We start from the raw sequence: 16825 nt of genomic DNA, 5'->3' as shown, positions 1-16825 counted from the left end.
TTAATGGTTTATCGGTGTTTATTAAAAATGCATTACATGGAGTGTAGTGATAACTCTCGAATTATCACATCACATGAAAAGAACGGTTTTGCTAAAATATCTAAAAATTTAGCTAGATACAGATCTGAAGATATAATTTCGTTCAGACTCATCAAAATAATTATGTAGAACGCTTAAAATAGTTATTAGAATGTCAAAAAGTATTGTCATCAATGCTTAAACGTTCTACATACAATTATTTTGATAATAAAATTATTTTCATATCTATCTAAATTTTTCGAACTTCAGCAAAATCATCCTTTCCGATCAATTCGATTGTTTTAATTCTTTTGTCAAGGCATAATTTTTTTCACCTTTTCACTATTGTGTTCCACAAGATTTCCGCAAAAAATATAAAGTGAAGAGAAAAAGATAAAGATAAAATTGTCCTTTGTTATCCGAAGGGGTTCTTAAAATGTCATAATAAAATTTGCACAAAAAAATAAATTTTTATTGTTTAAAAAATGATGTATAGGTACCCGAGTATTCGTACCTTGACAGAAGGGTTGAATTATTGCAAAGTGATATAATTAAATTTAATTAAAAACGCCGATTAGAATGCCACTTAACAGAGTACAGGAATACCTCCATCCGATTAGACGTCGGTTAGACGCAACCTGACCTAGACCGATACTTACGCGGGTGCGAAGGGATGTAGGGCCGTAGCCGCAGCTGCAGCTGCAAGTTGCCCCGGATTCCTGGCCAGTGCCAAAGCGGCCGCGCTGGTTGGGAAAGTCGCCCTCGCTGCCCCTACTCGACCACGTTGTATGGCAACTCCTCTAAGTGCCGCTGCTGTAACAATACACACGCGACACGCGCGCACATGCACAATTACTCAAGATTGCCTACCTTGAAGACTTATGTTGCTATCGAACACTCCGTGGAATTCCAGGTTGCTCTTCGAGGAACCGCGGCGCACATCGACAGCCGGCGAGACGAGGTTTGCGATTTGATTTTATATCCGGTTATGAGACTTAGAAACGATATGCCTGGGAATTAATTCGTCGAACATTTCACTGTTGCGAAGGAATTTGTGGAGTAATAATTTCTTGAACATCTAGAAAACTTTTATTCGCCGATCGATATATTCGACAAACTCGAACAAGTACAATAATGTGAGATAGTTTTCTCTTTTTTTTTTCATTTGTGGAATATATCGCATCCTCATTATTTTTTAATAACAAATTTTTTGATGAAATTCTAATTAATTTTTCCTTTCCAGAAATTTAATAAAAAAAGTCGTACTTTTTATTTATAATTTAAATATTTATAATTCGTATTAATTTATAAATTAATACGTAAATCTCATTTTTTAGAAATTAAATTAATCGTTTAATTAATTATATTAATAATTTAAAACATTTTTACAATGTAATAAATTGTATAAAATTGAAGTTCTTTAACTTCTATTATTAAATAAATTCAAAATTAGCCAATATGGATGAAAATTTAATAATGAGGTGCCTATAAAATAATAAAGAAAGGAAGGAAAAAGTAAACTGGCTGTAATTGGAATAGAAGATCCTTCTTTTTAAAGTGCTTATAGCACAATGTAAAAAAACAAGTACGATTCACTAACAAACGTATCTGACCCTGCCAGCGAAGAGAAAGCTTTCGATCTAAGAGAAGCTGCGGTACGAGCAGGAAATTTTGTTCTTCCTATCAAAGATTGGCTTTGGAGAATTGCGCCCAAGAAGTAAATACGAACATCAGAAAACACCGGAGAATCTCGCGGCGTAAGAAAAGAAAGGATGTGGCAGAGCGCAGAGAACTTCAGAAAATCGAAAATAGGAAAGTTCACTTCCTCCACTCTGCTTGTATTTGACATTCAGGAATAGCTTGAAAGGAAAGAAACGACTACGAAACTTCGCGAAACGAAATTCATCTAGAAGAAATGACTGCTTTACGAGTAGATAGATTTTCGGTGCGTTTTATCGTTATTTGCGATCTATTCACAAAAGGTCGCTACAATTTCCTTCAACAGATAACGTAAATAGAAGGACGATTTTCCGCGAGTGGAAAAATTCACACGCCTTGAAGTGAAGCTTGCGTGATCGGTGTGAAATCCTCGAAGTTTTGACGAAAAATGGTGTCAGAAGCTAGTCTGGCAGACTTCGAAGAATTGAGATTTCGCGAATTTATCAAAATTAAACAAGAATAAGAAAATAAAAAAAACTCTCGAAGATTGCAACGCCAAATGTAAAGATTTAGGCAGCAGCCGAAAGATCAATATTACTGTACAATATTATATATTGATGCATGGAGGCTATATTGAAAAGCCTCCGACTCAGGATTGTAACAAATTTCTCATCCTAAAAATCTGATTTCCAAATAAAATTTCACAATTTTTCCTGAATCTTTCAGTAATATTTTTAAATTGTTTGCATTTTCGTCCTGATTTGAAAATCGTCAAATTTTATTGAAAGAATAACAATATTAATTACTATTAATGTTGCTGACAGTGCTTGCATTTAATTATTAATTGGTAGTATTCCAAACAGTGTAGTATAATGTATGCAAATTGTTTTGAAACCAGCAATTTTAATGCTCTTAAAAATTTTGATAATTCCTTGATTTTTCCTTGATTTTCCTAACTGTTATCAATTTCCCTAATATTTTCCTAATTTATATTTTTATAATAATCTGCGACTGTTTGTTTCGAATTGTTTAAAGGGAGGGATTAGTAATATTGTACAAATTAATTATACAATAATATTGAGCGTCGTGCGGCAGCTTAAGATTATTCTGTAAAGTTGAGCTTGTTTGGTTTCTACAGAGATTTTCGAAGGGAATTTTTCCGATGGAGTTGAATAGACGGTGACGTGGATGTCACGATTCGATCCGTCCACATTGTGTAGCAGCTGCCGGTTGCATGATCGACGCCAGCCTTCGTAAGGGGAAGAAAGACCACGGATACGCGCAGTTCCGGAAGCTGACGATGCACAACGGTGGCTGCAGGGCTTTCTCGCTCGGTGATGCATTTCAGATTCGTGGCAGTGAACTTTCGCTCGGTAAATTTCAATTGAGATTGTGGAATATTAATCAATCCTTATATTTCGAAGAGGAAATATATCGAGACTCTATTATCAGCAATCTCATAGATTACAAAACGATGAAGAATTGCACTCGGAAGACGATAAAAAAAAAAACGAATAAAATAATGCTCCTTGATTTGAGATACTTATAAAATAAAAATATTACTTCTCTAAATAATAGAAAATTATTCTCAAAATTGCAGAGATATAAAAAGGATTAAATCAAAGATATTACAACTAGATCATTAGATCTAATTATCTATATTATTAGATAAGAACATCAATTTGCCAGAAAATAGATAATTTATCGGGCTATGATATGATGAATTACACTTCTGAGATATTTCTTAATTTACGTTTTGAGCATTAATAGATGATGTAATCGAAAGAATCATATGGATAACCCTGGATGGATGGATAGTGACTTTAATGAATTGCCGTTGTATTGACGGCAACGACAAACGACGTTGAGTTATCGACATATTTGACAAGAAAAAAAAGTTGGAAAAACAAACTCGGCGCGATGAGAAGAATCCTTTTTATCTCCGGCTGGTCCAAGATGGAGCAATAAAATCTAACGATTCTGCCTACCTTTTCATCGGCACCAAGTCATCTCGTTCGGATCAGCTGCTGATGGAGCGATTTAACAAGTGCTTTCTCATTTATATATATGGTTCACCTCGAAAAATTCACCTTGAAGAGAATAAAGTTTGTTAAAGAAATGAATCTTTTGATTCCTTAAAAAACTAAATGATATAAACATTTTTGTATTGTAATCTACTTATATTTATACGTTACTGATTGTACAGTATACATATATTTAAAATAAAATCCATATTACTGAACAACGAAATTTTTCACTTAGAAAATTTAATCGTGAAATTGTAAATAAAATGCCGTTACATAAACTTACTTCTTCAACATTTAAAAAAAAAAAAAAAAAAAAAAAATACAACGATCGTGAAAATATATCTCTTCAAAGTTCTGAATAATCAAAATTACATCGAAAGTATAACAAACATATGCACTGTTGTTAGACTAGTGGGTTCAATTACATGAGCAGCACATCAACAGCATCCTCAACAGACAACTACTGTGCAGGTAACGCGCGTGATGTTAGCGCAAATCAAAATGTAAGTTAACGATCAACGACGAGGGGTTGGTTAATAAGTCGGCTTGATCGCCGGTTATCTAAAGGCGGGTCAAGAACAAGAGCGTGATGCATAAAATAGCAGGCGCATTCCAAAAAGAGGAAGTGTGGTTTGTGTGTAAGGGGCCGATGTTTACAACTGCATGAACTCCATTTTCCTACAGGCTCGCGTGATCTGTGGCACAGAAGCGTAATCACATTGTTTATTAACATTGCCGGCGTAAATATATACATTCTATAGATTTTAGTCGTATCTTCATTTATTAAAACACAGTTTTAGTTCTACAAAATAATATTCTGCAAATTTTTTTATTTAAAAGAAATATTTTTTTTATTTTATTGTAAATGACTTTTTTGATAGTCTGTTACGTCAATTCTTCTGTGTCAATTTTCTGAAAATATCGATATAGTGCATTGCTGTCATTTTGTCCTAGTTCATACGATATAATAGTTTATCGCAATCCGTTTTCGAAATTCATGTTTTACTCTACATCAAAATAAACGAGGGACATATTTTTGGGGAAAAAAAAAAAAAAAAAAATTCGTACATACGACACTGATATTTCGAGAATGCAACATACACGACGACCGACCATTCGATTCATTTTGAATATGAATTTAAAAGCCAACCATGCTGAACGCGATTGCTGTCTTCGGCCAAATTTTACGAGTGCGTGTGACACGCCAATTAGTGGCTATTAATTAATCGACTGTGCACGCTGTGGCAGATCGTCCGCAGACACGCCGCGCGGCGCCGGTCCGGAGGAAATCCAAATTTATGGAAATACGATCCGCCGATAACACGAGCCAACGAAGAGTAGAGAGATTACACTCGCGAACAATGAAAAAGTTAAATGCGCCATCGCCATCCTTTAATTGGCTTGCTTGTCTCTTATTCGAAATCGTACGTTACGTTAGCGCCATCAATAATTTTTGCGATAACGAAAATTTCCCGTTGAATCGCACGTTGTAAATTCCGTGTAAACAAATGGACTTTTCGTCGGAACGCAAATTTAATTGAAAACCAATGAGCTTACGAATTAAATATTAACCCATTGCTGCCGCGAAGTAAAACGTTTCCATCTCGTATGTATTATATTTTGATTCATTTGCATTTGCGCGCGTGATAAATATGTAAAAGCAAATTGTTACACGACATAAATAAATTTTTCATGGCTCGATAGAAATTGCCTAATTTTTTAAAATACATTATGGTGACTTTCTTAAAAACAACTTTAATTATTATAAAAATGTCTTAATTATTATAATTTAATTATTAAAAACACGATCTAATTTAATTATTATATTCTTATAATTTTAATTTTCTTTAACATTAATTTTCTTTAACATTATTGTAACATTCATATTGAAAACTAATAATTTGTTGTCGATTTTATCATATATTAATTTTGCTTTAAAATGTAGTTATAAGAAATGTTAGTAGAAATCCATGCGATTATTTCCGGCCACAGATCGATCACCGCTGAGAGCTCCCTAAACATCCGATCGAATTTGACTAATTAGGCGGAAAACATCGATATATATAATGCGTGCCCTCAAGAAAGAAACGATATACATATATTATATATACACATGTATAATAGAGGAAGGAAGGAACAGTATTGTATTCGTCCAACTAGCATCAATACAACAACCATGGCGGAGCATTCGGGTGGTGATTTTGCGGTTCGTGCACAAGTGAATATTCAACGGATTTCTTTCCACTCTGTGTGCTATACTGCCGATACGAGTACACCGAGAAGAGGAAAGGTGGTAACATTAATTATCAAATAGTAGAAAGTAGAAAGACAATAAATATACGAAAAGATATGACAAGAGGAAAAAGGAGTAGATAATACGGAGGAGGTCGTTCGTCAGACACGCGTCTGCGGTTCGATGCAATAATAAATTTTATGATACCGATTTTACGCGACGATACTACCAGAGGGATCGCGAAATTACACAATAACCATGGTGGAAATCATTATTATATTGTGATGGAATATATCACAGTGATATTACGCACGATATGATAAGATACGTAAAATAACACACGTAAAATAATGTCCCACGGTGAATTCACGAGTAATGAGTTAACCAGCATGAATCGAAAATTCATGTACACTATAGTGTACATGAATTTTCGAAACTAACAACTAAACTTGAATAAATCGCGTATATTTTGCGATTCTCTGTGGTTCATAGTTGAATTATAATGCAGTCCATCTCCCAGAGGAAAAATATTCTGGTTTAATCATAAAAAATGAAATGTCAGTACGATTAACGATGAAGATTGCACTTCAAGAACAATGGTTAACTAAAAATACATAATTTCTTGGCACCCATTTGATCTCGCGCGTATTGCTTCCATTTAATAGAACTTTAAACAAAAAATTATAAGCAGTATCCGAATATCTAATAATAATTTTTATCTAATAATAATTTTTAAAAATAATTCTTTAAAACAGACTATTGTAATATTTTAATACTACATACGATTAAAATATTATCTATTAAAATATTATCTATTAATGAGTGACGTATATTCGTAATTAAGTCTCATAAAATTTATAATAGATAAGAAATGATGAAAGTTAAAAGTACGCAACGTTATTTCCTTGGCCGGTTTTTATACGAATAAGAAATTTTAGCTCTACTTCGCGGATTATTCGTCTCGTATTAACCAAAGAAAGTAGAAAAGACATTCTTTTCGTAAAACGTATACCGGATGCGAAGCTTGTACGTGAAACTCTTGAAGATTCCCTTGGACAGAAATTTTTGCCAAGCGCGACCTAATTTTAGAAATTGATCTAATTGCACCAAAAACGTGAACAAAGGGATTGCGGATTTTCCGAACGACAAGGAAAAGAGACCCCTTTTAAAAAAGCTAGGTCGCGCACAAATTTAAACAATTTAACAATTGCACACGACGGTAAGAAGCTTTTGGACGTCTCGCGCGTTTATCGAGAGCGATTTTCAGTATTCTCGTAAAATGCAAGAAGAACCGAGTTTTACTGTAATGTGAGATATTTCAAGTTATTCAGATCCGCTTTGTCTTGAACCGCGTCTGCCGTCTTCCATTTCGCACTGAGAGAAATGTTTTATATCATACATGACGTACAAAAACGTTCTTTAGTTAATAAAAATAAAAAAATTTTTGTAAGTCAAGTTAAAAATTTTATTCTTTTGAGAATTTTCAAAAAAATTTTTAACTTACTTACAAAAACTTTCCTTTAATAAAAAAATTTTGTTGATCTAATGAAAGTTTGATTAAAATTCTACCAAATTTCGATTAGAATAAAATTTTTTAATTAAAAGATAAGAAAGTTTTTATAAGTCGTATATATACAAAATATTTCTCGCAGTGTGCGATGGGACGAAGAAAGTGGGAGGATTGATTAAGGTTGATCGGGGTAAATTTGAGGTGTTCGTGCTCGCTTAATCGCTTTCAACACATTAAACACGATTGTCTCGGTGCCGCATATGGTAGGATCCTTAACTCAATCCGTACCTCCGTCTCGCCGCCGCTCTGGGTGCAAGGACGAGCGGTGCAGCTGCAGGCGATGGGGTCACCGCGGCTGCGGCGACCGCTGCAGCTGTAGCTGCCGATGGCGCCGCCGCTCCTAGCCAGCTCCACGGCATGGCCGGCAACCTGTATCCTGTTTTTGTCAGAGTCTGTTAGTGTTAAATGTCACTCTCGTGATCGCGCAACGGCGGGAGCGTCGCGCCGGTGTCTTAATCCACTCCTCGTTTTTGTGGAACTTCGGGAAGCCGCGTCATGTTCGCTAGTTTGAGCATCTCGTGACTCGCGCAATCAGATTAATAATTAAATAAACGACAGCGTTGTTGGCGTCGCTCTCGAGACGCAGTCTCTTTCATGTGTCATAAAAAATAAACAAAAAATTCTTTTTTTAAAGCAAATATTTCCCTCTAGACTCTTTTGTATGTATAAAGTTCAAGCTTTTGAATTTAAAAGTACTTTACATAAAAGTACAGTCTCAAAATGTAGGGGATCAATTCGTTGAATAAATGATCGCGTTATTAGTAATTTAAATTCCAGACTGCCCAGTATTTGTATGATTGTCGAACATGTCGCAGCTGCAGGGAGTGGATTAAAGCCTCAGAAATTCGAGACTCGCCTTTTCATATATATCATGAACGCTTAATTTTTATTACAACAATATTTCGTGAACGTTGGAACTGTTGTTGCGTTAATTTCAACGTTCCGTGAATAACTGGCGGATTAATTCAATGCGGTTCGGACGATCGTAAAATATTGTTGTAGATTAAAATTACAAATGTTATGCAGAGAAACGATTCGATCGAACCAGTTACATTATTAACAATTTTTTAAATTTCATGTTAGAATTATTTTGCACTGAAACGTTTGTCTGCGTAATAAAACATCTTGTAATCACTTGAATATAAATATCTTATTAATAATATGTAATTGTGAGCGGATTATGGCATTTTCGGTGTCAGTTAGCGAGTTCTTTTTATGTTACGTATATTTTGCCGCTACTGTAAATGATACGAATAGATTGCTATATATTCCTAACGAAAATCTTCCGTTAGTTTGTAATAGAAAATAAAAATAAAAGATTATTTGCGAACGAAAGTTTTTCTCGGCGCCTATAAATTATTATACATAATTCGTATTCACTTAAATTTAAGTTAACGAATTGAAACAACTTAAACGTGTAAGTGATGATTGTACAATTTTGCTTGTGATTTAAATGGTAAATTTAATTTAATCCAAACTCTATTTCTCTCTCTCTTTTTTTTTTCATTTACCAAGACTCGAAGTAAAACCAGTCGATATTATTGGAAATTCAGAACAAATGGATATAAAAATGATAATTAATTGCGATAGTCGCGTGTATATGTATCGCAAATCGGATGTTATATAGTTGTATGCCCTTCGAAGTGCCGTTCGAGACACACGATTTAATGTAATATCGGTTTCTTTAAATGTAATTATTAGTCGATCACGTAATAGTAACATCATTACTGAAATTACCTGAATTATGCCAACTAGACAATTAGAAAATGTTAGGGAACATTTACTTATTGTATCGGCGCGTAATGTAATCATGCAATCATGAGAATATAACAGGAAATAACTTGCGCAATAAATTTTTAAGTCTTTGAGAAAAAAATTACGCAGGATAATAGGAGGATAATTTTCGTTGAATTCTAGTTAGAACTCTAGTAGAATTTCAGGTTTTAACTAATTAATTAACAAGATCCTGACACACGACACCGTCGTAAAACAAAATCTAACGCTACAAAGACGAATGATCACATACGATTGGGCAAAGAGAATTAATTCTGTCGTAACGAATAAGATGAAATTTTATGCAAAGCTTGCGGACTGGCTCGTTAAGGCGAACGCACCGGACAGATTTATAGCGTTCTCAAAAGTTTCCAACTTTTCTAAAGCTTCGTTAAATCGTAACGACGCGCTGTTCTGCGAGAGGACGAAAAAGAGCCGGAGGAAAAAACTGCGAGAGTTGATTATAGTCGGATCATCCGGCGCGACGTTTCTCCATGCGGTAAATCGAAAACGGATTAATTTTTATCGCGAGATCGCGCGTACGGATTCCACGCGAAAGCGGCTTCTCGGGTTGTGTCTCGTTAGAGCTCGATATTTCTCGATACGGATTTATTAAGAACCATTGCATTCACGACTGACTGTTAATTCAACGAATCGGACAATCGCATTAATCCGTACTCCCTCTGGTGTGCATGAAACTTTTCATCATGCTGCGAACGATTTATGATTGTCATTAGAAAATCTTTTAACTGCTACTTTACGATGCGATGTTGCTACTTCAATCGATTTAAAGAAATGGTGGCCAATTAAATAATTAGCGCGCAATAAGAATTACGTGTAATCATCTCGTGGTCGAACTTACAACGCCTGATCGAAAATAAAATAGAATTTAAATAGAATTAAAAAATTTAAAAATAAATCTTCTTATGTTTTAATATTTATACAATATTATATATTAATTTGAATAATATGTTTATATAGAAAGAACAATGTTAAATCAACAAAATTTACTTAAAAGACAGATTTGAAAATAATTAAACTATCAAAATAATGTAAAATAAAAGCATTAAGCATAAAAAGTTATAAAAAGTTTTGACATTTTAGCAATTAGTTTGAGCGTTTTACGTAATTATTTTGACGGCTTAATCAAATTATTTTCTGTATTTAGCTAAATCTATAGATACTTTACTGTTCTTGTCATATGTTTTTTTAATATAATTTATTTTTTTTCTCGTGTATATAATAATTCAAGATAAATGTTAAAGGAATTATCAATATTTAATATATTAGGCATATATTTAAACAAAAATTTAGATATACTATTCTAAATACATATAAAAAGAAAACAGACATGTGAATTATCGTAGATTTTCTCGTGTTCTCTGTTGTTGACAAAGCGCAGTTTGGTATAAGCAGTATTGTTAATTACGGCTCATTTTTCATGCTAGTTTATTTGCTAAACGACCGCGACCTGCATATTTCGCCCACTGTGCACAAACGAAATATTAATTACGATATTTACTCACTGATTTATTACCAATCAACGCAGTGCCATTCGTGCGTAATTGCATATTTGATATCCGATGTAATTTTACACACAACTGCGCACTTTCGCTTCAGGCGTACATGTGCACTTTTTTCAATTCTGAAAAACGTCAACTAAAATCTAACAATTATGCGGCCCAATTTAAAATGTATCTGTAAATGTATGTGTATCACGCGTGTTATACAAAAACATTAATATATTCAAACTGTAAACCGTACCATCACCAAATATTGCGAGATATACTGGCTCTTTCAGTTTCATAACATAAAAAAATAACATTGTAAAAATCATTTGCAAAATGTCAACATGTGTAATTGTAAATAAAAAACGCATGAAACAGGATTTACCGAATCATTGTAATTATATTACTTTGTAGAGCCGATATTACACAAAATTTTGAATCTTCCTCGTAAAAGAAACTGAACGAAGAGGTTTTTATGTTATGTCCTGTCTCTTGAGAAGCACAAGAAGGCACATTATTGCAAGTATATGATATATACTTAATTAAAATAACGGGAGAAGGAGAGAAGAACTGACTGATGCGAAGCACTAAATTTAACAAAAAGGGGACGTTGAGAGAAAGAGTTAAAAAATTAAAAAAGAATTAAAAAATTATCCTCGAGACTTTATAATTCATCTGACTGTATCCGAGATTCTTTTTATTTCGCGATTCAAACTTTTGAAAATAATTTCAAAATAATTACTCACAAAAACCACCGAGACAACTTGGCAATTGCCGACGCACAGATAAACATTAATAATCATCCTGAATGTCAAATTTGAAGATTTGTAATAATACACTTATTAAAAAAAGAATCTAATAATAATTACCATTTTATTTAATTAATATTATATAAAAATAATTTTAATCATATATTCAAATAACATAAGGAAAAATAATTAGAAAAATAATTTTATTTTTCTAAATATTTAGTAATTATTACTAAATGGCTAGTTATATTTTATTGTTTGATAATACTTGAATATTTAGAGAAGTAAAATTATTTTTGATTATATTAACTGAAGATTTAATTAAAATTATTTCATTCAATATTTGATAGCTATTACTAGACTTTTTTCAGTATATATAAAGCACATCGGACGTAAAACATGCGTGATAAAATGAAAAATAATTTTACCATCACGAGTATTATATTTTTATGTAACGATTATCCTATATTTACCATGTTTTTATACATGATGTACTTGTTTCGCGCAAATTTTCACGAGAATGTGGCCGCGTCAACGCGTATGTATTAAATGAAAAAATAGCAAAACTCCAAATTAAATTGAAACAAACTGTACGAGTTGCGCATATACTAATTATCCCCTCTATATCCTCCCTTTAATTAATTTCGCCTACGGGTATAACTTAAGATTGAATGAAAAACGGATAAATTCCGAATGAGCCGTTTCTTTAATTAAATAAACGTAAGGAAAGGAGAAACTTGGCAAAGGCGGAATTCAATCACATAAAAATTTTTAATTGAAAATTTAATTGCATCGAAAAAATTTATATCAGCATAATTATTAATACGCAAAATATATAACGAATGAGAGATTCCTGACTGATAAGCGAAAATACAATTGGGAAATCAGATTAATACGTTGGTCGAAGGAACGCATGTAATCGAATCAAATTGTATATATTTTCCAATTTTACACGCGAGATAAACGCGGGAATAATATTTTTAACACTTCGTACGTCGTTTCGCACGCTTATCAATTATTACGCGATAACTTCTCGTCCCGCGCCATTTTCAACGCAATTACCCGATAATGAGAATATCGGAGGGAAAGGAACTTTTATCACGTGTTATAGCGTGAAACTTCGTTATTGCGCATCTAGGCCACCTGGCCTTATCGAAATTATTTTTGATATCAACAACAGTGCTTTTATCGCGTTTGCCATCATAATTGTCGATTATATGTTATCACGTATCTATTCTATTTTGTGTCATCTTATATTAAAATTTGTAACATAAATTTTACTCTTTAATATGTAACTCTTTAATATGTAAAATGTGAGGATCCTATAAAATCCTATAGAATGCGAGTCAGCCCCGTCAAATTCTAGATAATATATCTACCTGCCTGGTATTCAGCGATTTCACGTATATTTACGCGTTATTTACGCGTGGAATTTTACACCAGTCTGACCTTATCGTTCGTATATACCAGAGGGAAAATCTCAATAAAGAGAAAACGTTATTTTTCGAGTTCACTGAATTGCATCAAAAAATTTGCTTTAAATGTTTCGCATTTGACCTCATTATCTGTAATCAATAATAATCTATCGTTCTATCAATAATATTTAAAGATGTTTCGCAAAAGCAGCGAGCTGTACACAAGTCGAATATTTAAACATTTAAAGAATAGTAAAATGTTTAAGATAGCTCAGTTTTTCCTATTTCTGTACCTACATTATTCGCGATAACATTGACCGTATATTATTTTCAGAATATAACGTTCTCAAGGAGTATTACGAATTGAATGTATCGTTCAAGATGGTGTTACGTATTATTGCATGGCGGTGAACGCGTTAGGAGAAAAACGATCCACGGAGATTCAGCGAGGGATCAACGAGCGCGTTTACGTTGAGAGTTGTCGGCGGTGTTGTGAGTAATTAATATGATTGAATCCTGGGGAGAAGAGGGAGAGGGGGTACAGCTCGTGCAGCTTTGAGGCTTTCGTTTCGCGGCCGGTGACGCGCACGCTGAGAGAGCAGGAGAGGGTGACTCGGAGCACGAGGGCGGCCGGAGGGTGCGGTGAGGGTTGCTAGCAGGGTTGCTACGAGCGATCAATAAATGCCGCTGCCAGCATCCACCCCTGGACCCACGTCTCTCCCACGTGTCGTCTCCCTCTCGCTCCCTTTCTATCTCCTTCTCTGTCCATCCTCTATCGCCCTCTTCCTTCTCGTCCTCCCTCTCTTGCGCACTTTTGCACGGCGCGCCTCGAAGCTCTTTCCATCGCTCGCGAGGTACAACTCGCTAGTCGATACAACGAGAGAAAAAGGGAGTACGAGTTTACCTATGTATTCCCGAGCGAAGCTGTACTCAATCGCCTCGCGAGAGAGCCACCGGCGATGGTGGCTTAGAAAGGACAGACACGACGGCCGAAAACGTTTACGCGCGTATTATCCGCATTTAGGAAAACGGTGTCACCGTGAGAAAGAGTCGCGCGATGCTCGATTGATTTTCTCGCTAAGAGACGGCGAGAGGAAGTCCATTTTTGCGCCGATACGTGAGAAATTGAAGGGTTTACTGCGAGAACGAGGGACGAGCTCATTATTTGTAAGATCTACTCTTTAAATACGCGGTTATATAAGACCTTACACTGAAAAAAAATTCTCTAAATCTAAAGTAATATTTTCTTGAATATTTTCTTTCAATACTGTAAACATTTTTTTATTGCAAATAAATATTTACTAAACGTATATTATTTGTGATTCAGTAGTATAGTTAAGTATTATTTTCTTTTTTTAAATAAATATTTATTTGTAGAAATGTTTACTTTATATTATTAAAAAAAAATATTATTTAAATTAAAAAAATTGTTTTCACTGTACAAATTATGGGTCTATCACTTTCTTACATTAAATTCTATTCTAAATTTTAATGTACTTCAAAAAAAGAGAGAGGTGAAGAATAAAGAGCGAAATTTTGATCTCGTTAAGTTGAAACGACGTATAAATTATGCGAAGGAATGGACTACTGGATTTTATATAAAATTAAGCAGGGAACAGGTCGAGGATTCGGTGTTCGAAATTATTCGACGTCTCTGAAAGTGACAGGCTCACTAGCGTGTGAGGCGAGCAATTGAATCAACTCGCTCGCCTTTTCCACGTAGCGCGTTTGAGTCGTAAATCACGAGTACTTAAGATGTAATTAAGCTGCATTAACTTTACAAAGTGGGCGATGCGAGAATCAAGATCGAAGATCTTCTCTGTGCGCTCTAGATCGTTTCGCGAAGATTAAGATGTTTGAATTGTCTAAGTTGATGATTCGTTTTGCTCGTTTCATTCGAGAAATTACGAAGCTCTACTATATCGAGTGCTTTTAAAATAATGCCTCGAAAAGAGTTTTCGTTCGTAAATAATACATTTGTAAAAGAAGATATTATGTGATAAAATCAAATTAAAAGGAAAATAAATTCAATAATATGAATGTAGAAACAAATGTTAAAGTATTAATTTATGTCTCATATAAAAGTTTGCAATTTTTACAAAGTATTAATAACCAACAAAGTTTTAATAACCATAAAGAAATACATTCGCGTTAAATCATCGATTTTCAATACATTGTTACGTGCACGTACGTAATACGATTGTTACAATACATGTAACAATTGTTTCGTGAATAATAAATATCGTTATTGAACCAAAGAAATATCGTCGACGTAATGATCTCTCTCGTGAAGTTTATTAAATTCGGAAAGAAGAATAGCGGCGGATATTAAAGCGTATGTCACGTTAAGCGTTTCACAAATAAATCTGCCAATAAGTTAACGAATTCTGAAAATGATCGGTCACGAAAGATGGTGGCAACCGAAGGTGAAAACCGACTTTACGTAGAAATGTTAACGTCGAGGAAAGAGAACGGAAGAGATATAGGCATTGACGTATCCGGCGGAGGAAAAAAGAGGAAAAGGAGAGGTACGAAATGGACGAAGTGAATAATAGAACGTGAAAGAAACAGAAGTAAGAACATACACGGAAACAGGTGTGAATGCAGCCGTGGCAGGCTGAAAAGTCAGTCAAATGCACTAGAACCACAGTCGCATAACCCAACGAGTAAAGCAACAGTGATTAAGGTGTGGTGTTTACATAACGTACTTCTCTTGGTAAATTACTTGGAATTCAAATCAACGCTCACAGGACTAATGACGTTAGCAAACAAGACTACCGCGACCCGTTGAGAGCGCACGACAAACCTTCGGTGTGTCCGAGACACCCGTTACGTCCGGGATTCACCCCTTTCGTCCGGGATATATTAGAACGTAGAGCATGATTCAACGAAACCAGCGTTTACTAAAGATTCTAAATCTAGGTTCCAAAACGAGATTCTACATCACGCGAAATAAAATTAGATACGCGAAATTAGAATTAACTTGCGGCGTTTAGTCTACAAAAGCCATGAAAATAAAGTTAAACTATGCTTTTATGATAAAATCAATAGCTGCATTTCAGCAGAAAAAGAAGCAGCTTTACAATGGTTGTGACTTTTTTTAGTATGATTGGTTTATACATTTAAATCCAATAAGAAACTAAGAGCAAAACCAATCATATTAAAGAATTTTACAACAGTACAAAGCTACTTTTTCTGCTAAATAAAGCTATTCTTGCATTATCCCGATATCTATCATAAAAAAGAAAAAAAAAAGGTTAAAAGTTATACAATTGCCTCTACGTTATCACAACGAAGCTATCAATTATCCCGGTAAACAAGGAATCGAGAATCCCGATCGGCAATTCGATGTTCGAAACGAAGAAAAAGTTCGTTCTAATTCCACGAGTTTTACAATTCCGATAGCTTAAAATCTTCCGCGTTTTGCTTTCTCTCTCGCGCGTTATCGATCCGAACTCGCACACAGGCGAAGGGTCTCTTTCTCTCTCTCTTCTGAGGGTCAAAAAGTTCCTTCGCCATATCCCAAGGCTTGCAATGAAAATCGTTGTCTCCGCGACAGAGGCAACCAAAGTTCCTGAAGCGGTGGATGAAGGCGCATTCTCGCATCGAGGTATGCAGGTACAATATACGTGTTTCTTGCTACACAGATAGACTCGATCGCAAGGCTCCAATCGGCCTCGACTCGTGTGCCGATCTCGCTTGAAATATATGATTCCATGCACTAAGAGATATTATTCGTTCCAGAAGTATAACAATAACGATTACGGTCTCCGAACGAAAGCCATTCAAAGATACTTCCGAGCAAATGGTGTGAGTGAGTAATATACGCCAAAAAAGGAGATGCAGAGATTAGTATATATATGTATATATATA

At 34.5% G+C, this 16825-nt stretch overlaps 1 protein-coding gene across 1 annotated transcript in view; it reads right to left on the bottom strand.

The window, feature by feature from the left end:
• The window catches only part of LOC108684648 (RNA binding protein fox-1 homolog 2-like), a 248440-nt gene that overhangs the window by 17066 nt on the left and 214549 nt on the right, over positions 1 to 16825 (bottom strand). The window contains exon 10 of the mRNA XM_018189083.1: positions 678 to 831. Within this exon, the coding sequence (XP_018044572.1) occupies positions 678 to 831 (154 nt within the window). The remainder of the gene's footprint in view (positions 1 to 677; positions 832 to 16825) is intronic.

This window comes from Atta colombica, unplaced genomic scaffold (assembly GCF_001594045.1).
Source record: "Atta colombica isolate Treedump-2 unplaced genomic scaffold, Acol1.0 scaffold100, whole genome shotgun sequence".
In the NCBI taxonomy this organism is placed as follows: Eukaryota; Metazoa; Arthropoda; class Insecta; order Hymenoptera; family Formicidae; genus Atta; species Atta colombica.
Note: the sequence above shows the minus strand (reverse complement) of the source record. Positions and strands in the feature narration are given on the sequence as shown.